Source organism: Pecten maximus, chromosome 8 (assembly GCF_902652985.1).
Source record: "Pecten maximus chromosome 8, xPecMax1.1, whole genome shotgun sequence".
NCBI lineage: Eukaryota > Metazoa > Mollusca > Bivalvia > Pectinida > Pectinidae > Pecten > Pecten maximus.
The window spans coordinates 16627670-16642517 of record NC_047022.1 but is presented as its reverse complement, the minus strand read 5'-3'; the positions used below and the strand labels follow the sequence as shown (position 1 = coordinate 16642517).

At 34.9% G+C, this 14848-nt stretch overlaps 2 protein-coding genes across 2 annotated transcripts; both read left to right on the top strand.

Moving 5' to 3' along the window:
• The first annotated feature begins 340 nt into the window (after positions 1–340).
• On the top strand, positions 341–8480 carry LOC117332602. The gene is made up of 5 exons (XM_033891577.1): positions 341–1924; positions 2432–2693; positions 3321–3509; positions 4381–4686; positions 5672–8480. The coding sequence occupies exons 1-5, from the start codon at positions 1514–1516 to the stop codon at positions 5725–5727; spliced, it is 1224 nt and encodes a 407-aa protein (XP_033747468.1). The 5' UTR covers positions 341–1513; the 3' UTR covers positions 5728–8480.
• A 1381-nt stretch (positions 8481–9861) lies between these two features.
• Positions 9862–10467, top strand: LOC117332153 (acetylcholine receptor subunit beta-type unc-29-like). The gene has a single exon (XM_033891038.1). The coding sequence runs from the start codon at positions 9862–9864 to the stop codon at positions 10465–10467; it is 606 nt and encodes a 201-aa protein (XP_033746929.1).
• The last annotated feature ends 4381 nt before the right edge of the window (positions 10468–14848 follow it).

Genomic DNA, 14848 nt, shown 5'->3' with positions numbered 1-14848 from the left:
TGTATTAATGCGAAAATATCCTGCCCACGCTAGATCTTGAACTGGCGATCGCTCGCTCTACCAGCAGACTCGTAAGTGATCCTAGGGATATCATACAGCTGTTTCGTTTTTTCTATGATTTGACAGTGATGTTAAGGGACATTATACAGATGTTTCGGTTTTCTAGGTCTCGTCAGTGAAGCTAAGAAACTAGAGAGTTGATATCAAGAACGTGACTGATTACAAAAAATAGATCAACAGAAATGTCACATTTTGATGAGGAGTTACAAAAGAGCTTCAATAGATATTATAATTTAATTTTCAAATTTCAGATTTTAAAAGAACGTGAAGCATGTATTCTCAACCGAGTCTGGTATTGAAGATGTCTACTATATTTAATCTTTATGTATTGTACAAAAAAACTTATCAGCCAAAGGATAATTCATGACAATGTCCAGATATTGATCAACGATTCTTAAATCACTGCATGACATTATATTCATACGTTTTACCTGTTATGCGAAACAAAAATAGAAGAAAAATTGAAAGAAAAATACCATGGTTAGTAACTTGTTTTGCCCGATAACGTTCATCCTGCTTTACATAACCGCATAAACATGGCTGTTCAGTTGTATGTGGTTAAAGACAAACTTCAGGATCATGTAAATGTCAAATCCAGTGATATTTTACAAGCTTATAAATCACTATTCTGTTGCAACTTAACAAAGTAGTTTGATTGATTGTTGGTATGTATCATGGCTAACAATAGGTATTGCTGATATTTGATTTGTTTAGCTGCCTGCTAATTTCGCCAAAACATACTTTAAATGCAAGTTTCAGGAGAGCACAGTAAGCTCATGTTGATAACGTATATTGTACAAAATAACCACGCTTTTGTGTTCACAAGTGTCTATAGCAGGTAGTACAGACATTTGTTTAACCGAAAATTGACTTAATAGAAGCATAAACATTGGTTTTGTTTCGACCTTGAGATGCAAATGGAGGCTGTGAACAATATCACACAAATATGACATATAGGGAGGCATTTCAATCATCAAAATCATGCTCTTCTTAGACACTATGCACAAACTAAACAGGAATGTTCAGGAAAATTAGTTCAACCACACAGCTTGAAAGAAAATATTCAGATTTATGAAATTAGCTCCGAACTCCACAGTTTCAAAATGTCTCGAAAACATAATCAGGCCTCTTTATAGTATTGAATAGGGACATTCTTATTCATTGAAATGCCTCCCTATATGCCAAATCGATGCAATATAACTGATAATAAATACTCAGTATAATTAATTGTAAATGTGAACGTCAACTGCTGTGTACCTCGGAAGCCGTGATCGCAAATGTATTTGCAGAAATCGTCAATCCAGCATCAGCTGCAGACCAGTGGCTTCGAGGATAAATGAAAGAAATTGCTTCTGGGGTATTGTATCGCTTTGAATTTGGTTCCCGGTTCTTGTTATTATTCCTGTAAGCGAATGATATTTATTTTGCCAATATTGCTCGTTACAGAGAACACATGGCAAAAGTAAATCCAGCAACGAAGTCGATGCAGGTGGATGATGAAGATTCACAAAATGAATCTGAAAAAGAGGACGGCGCTGAGAATCGTGAAAATCTGAAAAAGAAAAGACCAAATCTGTTTAATAAATATTACTCGAACAGAAGTGTTGAAACAGAACTCGACCACCTAAGCGAAAAGGTGAAACAATTAAAGACAGAGAAAAAGATTTACAAAGAAGGTATAAAATGGATTCTGACGAAAGTCGGCAACCATACTATTGCCGATTCTGTCGTCACTGGAAACGGCAATGTCATTATAGATGGCAAAGACGGAAAACAGGAGGATTTGAAGAAAATAATGACCAAGCATTTCACTAAGGTCACCGAGGAACATGCCACCATTTCAGAGGAATTAGCGAGGTTTAAGGTAATATATTGTGATATGCATATTAAATATATCAATTTAACGATACTATTTTACCAGTACGTAACTTTTTAAACGTTTATAGTATTTTTTTCTGTAAGGGCAGCTTTTCTAGCTAAAATTCAAAAATAAAACCAGCGGTGAGTGATAACCTCATAACTATGTTGTCTTTAAATGATCCCAGTTTTTGCAGGACATGGCCTTTTCATTAAAATGTCAACTTCACTGAGGAAGGCAAACTTGAACAATGCATAGTTATATAAATCATATTAGCATATTTTTTACCAATGCTGTTTTTTGTATGAAATAATGCAATAGAGTTGATTGATTAATGAAGAAATACAGGGTGCATAGATTGTTGGCAAATTGCATATAGATATAAGGATGCGAGGTGAAATAATATACTTTTGAAGTGATTTTAGATCTGCACTAATAGGTAAAGTAATTCACATGGTAACTTATTGTCGGTATATATAACGGTATATATTTCCATAACGTCATTTATTTTAGAATATCGTCGACATGTCCTTAAAGAGTCTCGAACGTATGGGTAAGAGAAGTGACAAGAAACTCGGGTCAATTTTGGAACTTTTAGAATTGACCATGTCGTCTGATGAACATTTTACCGATAGCAAAATTGAACAGGCACTTCTGGCGATAGAGAATTGGACTGCAGAAAGCAAGCGCAAGCTATCTGATATGTACAAGGCAAAAATCGACCAAGCTCCAAAGGAAGCACTTTCTACAATACAGTTCATCGCGTCAAAATCCGGTAAGATTGTTGTACTGTACCACGATGAACTTTCATAATCTTATAATTACATAACAAGAAATGCTTCTTGGCACTGCAGTGGTAAAACACTAGATTGTATCTAAGTTGACTGATTCCTCGTTCAGGCGTGAAAAAAGGGTAATCTGCCGGACCACGTTGGTTCTTTACCAGTTTCCTCCCACGGCAAGACCGCTTGCGCAGTTCGATTCGGACAAGAAACAAATGCTGTTATAACTTTAAGGTTATATAACCTGTGCTAAAATTCATGTGATTAAAGAAGGTAAGGTTCAAATCAAGATCATCGAGGTTAATTTCCCTATTTCAAGACACAAACACTCGTGAGTATAAGGGTATGACTGTTTTATGCAATATACGTGATCCACATTAGCGAATCTAATTATATTCTCCTGAAACATCCATTTTGTTCGCATGCTTTGCTAAAATGCAAACAGCAAATCAAATGAAAATTTTGAATTCGGTTTAATTTTGTGTGAGCAGCAAAATACAGTTATACAGCTTCTTACCGTTCTTCTATATCGATGACCATTAACAATTATTTATAAGCAGAATGTTAAACGATTTCAACATGGTATTTTTTACATGATTTCTTTATTTCTTCGCATATAGTGGACCCCGACAGTCGCAGAACGTTACAGAAACTTTTCGACATCGATCTTCATGCACTGGAAGACGACCCATCCGACCAAGACATGTGCTTTCGAGGATTGCTGTTTTGGCGACAAAAAGATATAGAAAATAACAATGCCGAACATCTGAAGAAACTTTTAGTGAATTTAGACAAGGCCACTCTAGAACGTATGTATGTCTACTGACTACTGTTGACTACTTTCTTGATTTTACTTGTTCTTACTAAGGATAAACAGCGAATCAACCAAATCATCGATGGGAATGATAATTCTGTCCTCAGAAATTGAAAATTAAAAGTTAAAATCTTTTTAATATTTCAGTGAAAAGTATTATGTCCGTATCAGTGATATCATTATCTCGAAACTACAACCGATCCTTATTCTTTAAAATCGAATCGTCGATATTTCTGATGGACGATGAATATAAGATGAATCAGTGATAGCGTTGAAGTATGAGTATACAATATAAATCAAAAAGACGGAAGAGAGGGGTTATGTAATGTAATGTAATGTAATGTAATCTCGCCTTATGCTCAATATAACATTCAGTTTGATAGTTGCTTACAAAATACTGCGTGGCCTATTGATAGCAGATATCAGCTTAAAAACTCTTAAAACTCTGACATTCCAATTACTACCATCCTAGGCTGATTTTGTAATGGCAGGATAACATGTACTTCAATATACTGAGGTATCAAATGTACTAAATACCAAGTAACAGCTGTCAGAATAAATAGTTTGTAGGAACTATATCATGTGATAAACACGGTGAGGTATCAATACACAGAAATACTAAGGATAAAGAAGAAACTATAAAATTGTGATACAGAGACAACCCAACATTTCAAAAAGAATTAAATTTTGATTGATAAATCATTGTGTTAATTGGAGAATGCAACAGCAACGTCAATTTCCGTCGTATCGATCTGCATTCTGTTGGAGGTCTCAACGAAACATCACACACTACTTTGCTAATACTTACGTTTAACCATCAATGGCATTTGATAATCTAATATAATGTAATGCATTTTGTCTTGTAGAACGAAAGCAAGACTCAGAATCTATATTGAAGTTGAAGGTTAGCGACTTGAGTGGGATGGATGGGACTGGAGAAGATAACACCAAAGGAATGAATAGAGATATCAAGGAGATCTTGGATCATGTTAAAAGTATCTCACATAAGCTGGCAACCACAGAACGTCGTGACATCTTAGAGATTATGCAACAAGATGATTCGGCAGAAGCTCCACGTCAAACACAGCAGTTTGCAGATGTGCATAGACGTGTTCGTTCACTGTCAGTTGGGAAATCAAGTCCTCCAAAGAGAAGTAGAACCAGACAGGAAAGTAAGGATTAAAGTAAAGACTGTTCTTCAAGTATCAAAGGAGCTTAATTTTCGGAACATTTTTTTTTTGTCTGAGTATGAGAAATCCTGTGTACCTTTATCGTGTAAGAGTTACCCATTTCCACTCATTGTTTCATTGTTTATGTCGGAACTGTATTAAAGCATAAGGATTGTGAGATGATTTAAGCGACTATCCTCTTAACTGCACATACTATCAACTTTCCGAATAACCAGTACCCAGTTTCATTAATATTTGTAATCCAAAATAACCCTTGGCTTAAAATCAAAGAAAGTCCCTTACATATGACTATGACATGTTCATTGAAAATAATTTATAATGCCTTCCTATTGATAATAGTAAATTGAAGACTTTCCTTAATTTGGGAACGTTGATGAAACTGGCAGCACCCGATTATTCGATCAAGATATAAAAATATATAGACAATGTGCATCTCATGTATTATATGATGAAGTGTTAGTTTATGCATGGCATTTCAAAGATTGTGTATTGTTAGGCTTGATGATAGCAATTGCCTGACGTCCTATCTACATACTTTAGACCTTAAATGTGGTCTACAGTATAGCCATTTTACTGAAATGTTATGTCATAGGCTCATTATATGTGCCAAACAGTTTCTTTTCAGTGATGACCGTTGTGAAATGCCAATTTAAAATCTTACTATGCCCAAAATAGCTTTCCTCAGATGGGCGAACTCTGCAGATATCACACCCGACATTAACTTACATTCACTTTCAGTCTCTACACTCCTTGAAAATGTCATGACAAAATCAAAGATACAAAGATATCTATTTGATCGGTATCAGGAAAACAATCCTGATCAATCGCTAAGCCGACATTTCTTTTGAAGATTACAGTGACAAATAAGGTCGAAGCCGCTAAATCTAAAATGATGATGAGCTCCCGATCTGTATGATCAACTTTAACATATCAAACTTGTCCTTTTTGTTTTGTTTTTTCCCAACAGGTTGCAGTGACTGTGACATGGTGATATACTCCAGGGATGCTGAGAGAAAAAAGTAAAAGTGAACGTAACGCTCGGATTATTGATAATGTGAAGATATTAACCAGATATATATCCGTCGCTGTCATTTTCTTATTATCTTATCAATATACGCCTTATGAACAGGCAAAATATTTTTTTTCATATCACATTATTTCACAAGTTATAGCATAGTAATACATTTCATTACACTTTGAGAGAGAGCGAAATATCGAAGATTATTCATTCTACAAAATTGAAATTTTTCATTAGTGAAAAATATCACCTTTTCTCTGATTTAACCTGTCAAATCACTTTCAATAACAACGAAGAACTTTAAAACTGTCCTAGTTCATTTCGCTATAAAATGTAATAAACAGAAACTCCTAAAGAGTATTCAGTATTCACTCGTGTGGCTGATTCTGATACGCAATAGTGAAAAATAGCAATATATTTGTCCCACTCGTGAAATGTATTTGATATTTCTGAACACTGTTAGATATCCTCTATACATGTTGGTATACAGTAGCTGAATCACTAATATTTCTAATAACTCTTTCCTTTAATAATTCCTCATTTGTCAGACGTCAGGCTGAACTATGGATGGTTTGAATACAATTGCAGTGGAAGGGGAGACAACCACTTCTAGAACAATGACAAAAAGACTAGCATATACATATATAGTGTACAATATCATAAAATACATTGAGGATGTCTAACAGTGTCTTCGATAATACCTAATATATTTCACGAGTGTGGCTAATATTTTGTTATTTTTCATGAGTGCGCAATAAACCGGTCCAGCATTTGATTTTCCCAATTGTCGTTTGCAAGTAGTGTTTTGATTGGTCAAGTCTGAAAAATGATATTTTTCGCTAGTGCAAATATCGCTTTTATAGAATAAAATGTTTTTCGATATTTCACTGTTAAAATGTAATAAATTCAAATACTTTTTATTAATAGGTAGTGTGTCAATTATTCTTTGTGTAAGAATTCACTGACGTCACCATTTGACACAGTGGTTGGCTATTTTACACTTAACCATTATCATTAGAATGGTTATTTTCGTCAGTGATTTCATTTTATTTTTCACGTTTGATGTTTCAGACTATTTAATATGAACAATACAACTGACTATAGAGTAAATGTTACACTAACAAGATATTAGCCTGATTCCGTCAGATCAAACTAACGATTGACATATATATATGTGTGAATAAATCCACAGTCGTTTTAAAGTATATGGTGCTTTTAGTTTTATCATTAATCTACATAGATGACTTAACGCTATTGTTTTCCGGTTCCTTCTCGCTGTGTACTATATACATGTTAATTGCTCTAATATCAATTACCTCGCTCGGCGATAATACCTGGCTTTGTTATACGTAAGGCGATTAAGCGATATAAATACAATAGACAACACTACACAAGTCGTTTATCCGATATCATATACTTCGGAACGTGATTAACACCACGTTAAATGTTTATTGTTAGAAAATCTTTGATTATCATCGGGGTCTTTTACACAATTGGTGCCAGCGACGGGGTTTGTAAAAGGTATATTTTCGTGCGATTTTCGGTGTTTATTGAAGTTTAACATCAGTCAAGGTACTACGGCTCGATAGAGCATTGATTATACGGTAATTAGTCTGACATGTAATTAAGGTTCAATTAACGTGAAGTCATCACGTCAATGGAAAATGTTCGTGGATCATTTATCTGATAAAAAATAAGGTTTGGCTGTCTACTATTGTTCATGAGATCACGAACAGCGTTGATCAGTTTAACACCGTACAGAAGGCTACCCACCGTCATTAAGTACATTTATGTTTTGCGTATGTATATACATTTTGAAAAGCTAAAATATTATTTTCTATATATTTTTTTTTAATTTCGTTTTTGTAATCACATCAGTGCTGTGAAAGGCGATACCAGGTATTTAGCAGGTACAGCTTCCCGAGATATAATTTGAGAAGTAGGAAGATGATGTTGGTGTTAACTTGGATTTAAATCTCAGATGGTAATGGTTATATATTTGATTTTTTTTATATATATATGTGGGTGTATTTGATGAATGAACTTTCGCTTGCTTAATAATTGCAGAAATGCATTGTCAAATTCAAGTGATTTGAATTTCTAGTATCGCTGATGAAATGACGTTAACATTATTAATTCATAAACTGAACAAGAAACTTGGTTTGAGAATAGACGATTGAGCATGATAATGGTTCCATGAATAGGGTCCAGGTATTCCGTAAGGGTATTCCAGAACACATGGTCCCATGTTTATAGAACCATTTTCATACTAAAGCATGTATTGTTCCAGCATAGTGACTCGTTCAATTTATGAATTAATAATGAAATTATTTTGTCAGTTTTTTCGGGACAAAATTGAAAATAAAGCCAAACACAATGCTATGTTTACTTTGACTTTATGATGATTTGCCGACTAACTTACAAGAACGTTAGTTTGAGCATACAATCCATGAATGGACATCAAGACGGTTTCATGACGTTTGCATGCAAATCCTTATTATTTATTCGGTTTTTCCCAATTCTGCCGGGATTATAGTTATGGTTCCATTTTAATGTTGTATTCGGTTTTCTTTGACGGGATTAAGCTATGTACGGTCAGTAATACCAATCATAGTCAAATGACTGTGTATAATAGGACTGTACATCATTGTCCAATCAGACAGCTCGATACAAAAATACATGGTTTATGCAAATATTGTTAGCTTTTTAATTTGTCTTGTTGAATCTGAAAGTCATAAAATGTAATAAACATTTCATAGTAACACATTTTTGTTATATCTAATGAAATATATTTTCTATAAATGTTGAGTGGAATATAGTTCTTATAACATTTTTGAACTGTGTGATTCCCTATCGAGTTCCAAATTAGATAAAGTTAAAATAACTGTTTTAAGATATATATAAATATACAAATACTTGTTTGTATTGTATTAAGTATTTCTTTTGCATACACGATATCGAAATGTAATGCACTCGATTTTTATCAGTAAAATATCTTGCTATAATAGGAAACGATTCGCATACCTCTTTGTTAAATTAGAATCGTAGTGTGTATTGTAAACAGCATATCAGCGACCGAAATTTACATCGCCAATTACGATTCTTGTGGGCAATCTTAATTTATATTAAAATCAAATAGAACCTATAAACTGTATCCGACAGTTTTCAGACGACATACGCTATATGACTGTATTTCACACACAGGGGAGGCCGTCTTAAGATTAGCATAGTTGTTGATAGGACATCAAACAATACAAATCCAAACCATTCATCGCAAGAGCAAATACAGCACTGATATGGTCTATATATACGTCACCAGCACGTGATCTATTGTGTTATATATACTTAGTGTTCTGTTTTAACACCCGCGTCTCAATTTGGCATAATATTTGCATTCATTAATGAGACGAGTTTATTTCGTTTGGGCTTTGAGACGACCATAGGAAGGCAAGATGCTTTTCTTATTTGCAGTTCTAGCAATGTTGATTTCAACAACTCTGTCCCAATCATCAACTGACGGAACGAATCTGTACACCGCTCTGATGACAGGTTATCAAAAACATGTCCGACCTGGGACAGATTACTCTGTTCCATTACCTGTGAATATCACGTTCGGACTAATAACAATTCAAGATTTCGTAGAAGCGGAAGGAAAATTCGCTATCACTGGTTATTTCACAATAACTTGGTTTGACAATCGAATGACATGGACGCCGGCCACCTACAATGGTCTTACTACTACCCTCCTGTCACAGAAAGAGGTATGGAAACCCAATATGGTATTAGGCAACACCTTTGATAATCTTAAATTTCTGGGCTTGGATGACTTCTATATCCGGTACATGTCCACTGGCCTTGCCACCTGGAATCCGGCAGATGTTTATGAAGTCTCGTGTGATGCTGACGTCACATTTTATCCCTTCGACAAACAGACATGTAAACTCTTGTTTACCCCTTGGTTTTACATGCCAACGGAAATTTCATTCAATCCCTTAAATCCGGATCTCGATTTAGGAATGTTTTCGGAAAATGCAATATGGGATCTATTGTCAACACAAATATCAATCGTTGAAAACGGTTTTCAGATTGTCGAAATTAAGCTATCATTCAAAAGACGGTTTTTATTTTATGTAATCAACATGATATTACCCCTGTGTATGATGACGGCGATCAACTCCTTCGTATTCATACTTCCGGTTGACTCTGGTGAGCGAGTTGGGTTCTCCATTACAAATCTCCTGTCAATTGCTGTATTTCTCACGATTGTGACAGAAGCTCTCCCGGAGGCGTCCATGCCTCAGATATCCATACTGTGCTATCTTCTACTCACTCAGATGGCTATGAGTGTATTAATTATGCTTCTGACCATCCTCTCGGTCAAGGTCTACCTATCAGATGAGGAGAAAGTACCACAACATTACATCAAATTCGTTAATATTATGGGATATATTAAGTGTCGGAAGAACAAATCCGAAACCGCCATAGTGACACCAACAGAGATAAGTGTAACATCCGTGTCACGTGATACGAATGAAAAGAAAGATGTTTCGCGAAAGAAAACTCCAGCTGAACAGAAAAAACCTACGACAGCGGAATACACCACGTCTAAAAGTGATGACGAAGTTGCCATCACATGGAAGACAGTGGGAAAGGCATTTGATAAGGCGAGTCTTCTGTTTATCATCATGACGTCTCTGGTCATCAACATGGCCTTTATGGTTTACCTGATCCAAGCTTACTTCTGAAACAATGCTTAATGTATATTGGATTTGATTCGACTTCATTAACAATACAAAAGATTCTACGATTCTTAAAATGTGTGCCAATTTCACACCATACATTAAATTGACTCTGTGGCTATTAGAAATATATCATTTATATGAATAGCTTAATTTTTGAGAAAAAAAAATTATTATTATTATTATAAAATCATCGAAGAACTCGAGATACAGAAATGTATGATATCATTATTCATTACTTGATTGTATCTACTGTAAAGCAAATCATTCTTGTTGAATTCGGAGATTTATTTCATCTACAGTTCACTCTAAATTTATATGTAAAATCCTACTTACAGTGCATTTTAGTGTTGTTGAATAAAAGTTATCATCTATCATTTTACTACGTAACGGATTTTTGAATGACTGATACGAGTTCGTAGTAACTGGTAGTCACTTGGGTCATATTCATCGCCATTTCTGACGAAAACTGCCGGGCGCCGTCTTTTTTATTAATTAAAAAAAACTCAGTGTAATTTATAGATGATTGTTAAGTATGCATGAGCAAAATCGCTTAACTCGTCTGAAATGACGTAAGTTTGTCTCTCGTGACAGAAACCTGACCGGTGAAACTATATCCTACTTATAATTGTAATAGGATAGGGGAAATGTGTAATCAGGTGTTTACTCGCATATTGACTTGTGTACATTATCGCTACCACATAAAAACGCTAGACATTAGATGTAATTAAAAAGAACATGACAAACAAAAATATATAGATTTATATGATTATAAAGTGAAGACTCTAACGTGCATCTCAACACGCCCGCGACCTTAAAAGTAGGTCAAGGTCGTTTCTTAGAATAGACGTTTTAGCCTTTCATCACAGCAAGCTACTCTTTCGATATAATGGCCGTAGGCCTTCCGATGCTCAAAGATAATTACGCATTTGACTAATATGACATTGAACTAAGGTCAATATCGTGAAAAAACTTGGCAGCTCTTCATCTTTCCTTCCTATTTGCCCAGTACCATAACGTAGTTTCTGGCTTATTAAGTAATTTTTACAATTATTTACGTTATAATCGTAATGTCCATTACTCATTATTCATCGATAACGCTAGTCCCTCTCGTGCGTTTAGTCCTTCGTGTTATGTTTAGGCCCTTGATATCACCTCAAGCTAGGGATTCCCGTTGCTATTTTTTAGAAGTATCACAAACCAGCATCACGTAACGAAACCTAAATTTAACGAAAATAAAGAAACAAAAATAGGTAAATAAATAAATAAAATAACGACGGAAATATTAAAGAAACGAGAATTGCACAATGTACATTATTTAACATCGTTTATTACATCAACGTAAACAAAACTCTTAAAGACGTAAACAGTGTGGATAATACAGACTCATATTTAGATGAATTCGACCACCATGATTATTTGGATACCGTGCTATTAGTTTCATGCTTTCCTCCGTGGAAGATATAAATGGTACATTGTATGTCTGTAGAAGAACTGGCGATAATATCACGCATATTCCACTCAGACAGAACAATAATTCATACATGATCTCGAACGTGTTTGTATTGTTATTATTCAGTTTCGGATAAAGAAAAAGGAATCTGTCTTTGCGAAGGTTAACGTATAAAAAAAGAACAAAAAACAAGACTTTGTCGCCAGGCTTTTCTCTAGGGCCCTACGATACTTTCTGGGCATAATTTGACATATTTTTCACCACCATTGTTTAACTTAACTTTCTATAAATGCGCAATTGAGTCGCTTCAGATTTCGCTGTGACACATTCCTGTTTAACTGAGACTGGCGATCACGCAAGTATTTATTAAAGCTAGCCTCAGTAACAGAGTTTGTTACTTTAGAAGAAACCTCAATTGAACCAATTACATAATTATCTAATGCTTAATCACTATTATATTTCATAGTACTTAATCTATGAAATTGTCTTACACTACTTTTCCATTGCTTAATGAATTTACTGCCGCATTAGGCATACATCGACTTTCACCTAAGAAGAAACGACAAGCACGATTTTGAATGACTGATGCACGTTTTTGTCCCCAAATTGAAGCACCGTATGTTATGATAGGTGATTTGTATTGTTATATAAGTTTTGTAAAAGTACCATAAGTCAGGCCGCCCTTACATTTTGCTTTAGTTATTAACAAGCCAGGTGCTCAAGAGGCTGAATTAGCAACATATTAAGCAGTCTTAGGATAATCCAAATGTTCTGATAGTAAAATACCAAGATACACATACCTATCATTTACAGAAATGATATCCACAATATTTTAAAACATGTTTGATACGCGCAATAGATACAGGACGGAAATGCACTACATTAGTTATTCCTTATTAATTTCCATTTTGTTTTTAATTTTCCAGACATCTAAAGGTCTATTAATACTTGTAAATCTGCTGCATTTTCCGCTAAAAGTACCAATTTATCGACATACAAGAGTGCACAGTCATATTCTCGTCTATGTCAATACCTGTACCAGAGCTTTTTAATATCATCATCAAATCATTGATATTATAAACTTAAAAGCTGGTAAGATAACAAATACCTGTGTTTGACACCAGTTCTTACATCAAACAAATCTGTATAAAAGCCATTTAGCGTTACACAACATTTTTATTTTTTTTCATATATGGAGACAATTGCACTGTACACTTTACCTAACAAACCCTACTCTCTAAGTTTCGAGAACAGAATTTGTCGGTCTAAGCTATTATTTGCCTTTCTTAAATCCAAGGATGCACGGAAGATTGACACACGTTTGAATTTACGTGTCACAATAATATGTATAGGGTAGATAAATTATCAACTGTACTACTACCTTTGCGAAAACCATTTTTACAGCCATCCAAGATGTTGTTAACTGCCTCAAACTTACTCAATCGATCATTTAAGACAAAACAGTATAATTTATATGTTCCTGAGTATAATACAATGCCCCTATATCCTAGCGGGTCTTTTGGATAAACTAAGGATGGCATGGGTATAGCATAATTCCATTTACAAAACACAAATTAAACAGTTTTTACAAAATGTGAACAATATTTCCACTACGTAAAGCTTTCCCATGTGTTTAATTTATATCATGTCATTTTTAGCAAGTTTAATTGCTTTATACATACATCTCATCAACACTGATTTCAGCATTAAACAATTCAGAACCAGTTCATATTTCGAAAAACATTAACATTATGTTCATTTGGATCACTATTGACCACAGGTTTTACCATTTTACAAAATTCCTCCTTTTATTTATTCAAGACTTCATGTACATTATCAGAAACTGAGTCACCCCGTCACCTGCACTCATCCGAGAGTAATGTGTGATATTGGTACCACTCTTTATTGACTTGAAGTTAGTTCACATAACATCGAGCACTTACAAACATTTATTGGCTTTGCTTTAAATGCGATAACCAAAATGTTGACAGCTCTACATTTCATTCATGCGAACTTGCGAACGGACCTGGGTCATATTTGGAATCAATACTATCCAATGGTTCCGTTTTAGTCCACAGTGATTAAGCAGCTCACAACTTTGAAGGATTATAAAATATCACTGGATATTCTTTTTACGTGAACTTTAATTTTAGAAAGAAATAAAACCCATGGCTTTGCATACGCTTGTCTATCCATGAGCCATAGGGTAAACTAAAAAAACAATCAAAACGTATGCAAAATAAAACGATACTGGTGTGCCTTTGTGTACATCAGAAACAATTACAGCAGTACCTATACCTGACCCGTCACGTTCCTGACACGGTGTCTAAAAGTGGGTCTGCTGTCAGCTGTCTTCAAGTCTCTATGTAGTAAATGAATAACTTCACACCAGTTTTTTTTTTTTTGCAAAAGTAAAGGTGGGTACATCACTTGTCATTCTACCAAGGTATGGACAGTGCGCGTGCTGTCTCGGTTAAGTGGACGTCTCAGCTGGAATTTATTGTAACATTACTCGGATATTCCTTCGGTCTACCAGATGTATGGCGTCTACCTTACCTTACTTACAGGAACGGCGGAGGTATGTATCGATACCGTTTTACCTTAGGCGACAAAATGGTCTTTAGTATGTTGTAACAATCGTGGTAATAGCTGAACTGATTTACAGGATTGGATCTGTTCTATTTAGTGTAATAAAAAATTGTAATGAATGAAAGGTACCTATGTCATAATAATTGTAACTCAATCAGCAACACAATAATGGCGACGCTACGGTAAAAAAAACATACCCAGCACCATCTTTTCGCAGTATCCTCACCCCTTGGAGACATCCATCCATCGGGTGGGGCCTTGAGGGCAGCAAATACTATCCTCAAGGGGCAGATTATTATCCTTGGTGGCATAAAGGGTAGGGGCATATTCCTTTAGGGACAGGGG

What these genes read in the sequence shown, in the direction of transcription:
- LOC117332602 (XM_033891577.1), top strand. Translation starts at nt 1,514, where the DNA reads ATGGCAAAAGTAAATCCAGCAACGAAGTCGATGCAGGTGGATGATGAA. An exon ending in AGGAATTAGCGAGGTTTAAG is followed by an intron (nt 1,925 to 2,431) that starts GTAATATATTGT and finishes CATTTATTTTAG; the next exon opens with AATATCGTCGACATGTCCTT. An exon ending in AAGTAGAACCAGACAGGAAA is followed by an intron (nt 4,687 to 5,671) that starts GTAAGGATTAAA and finishes TTTTCCCAACAG; the next exon opens with GTTGCAGTGACTGTGACATG.
- LOC117332153 (XM_033891038.1), top strand. Translation starts at nt 9,862, where the DNA reads ATGATATTACCCCTGTGTATGATGACGGCGATCAACTCCTTCGTATTC.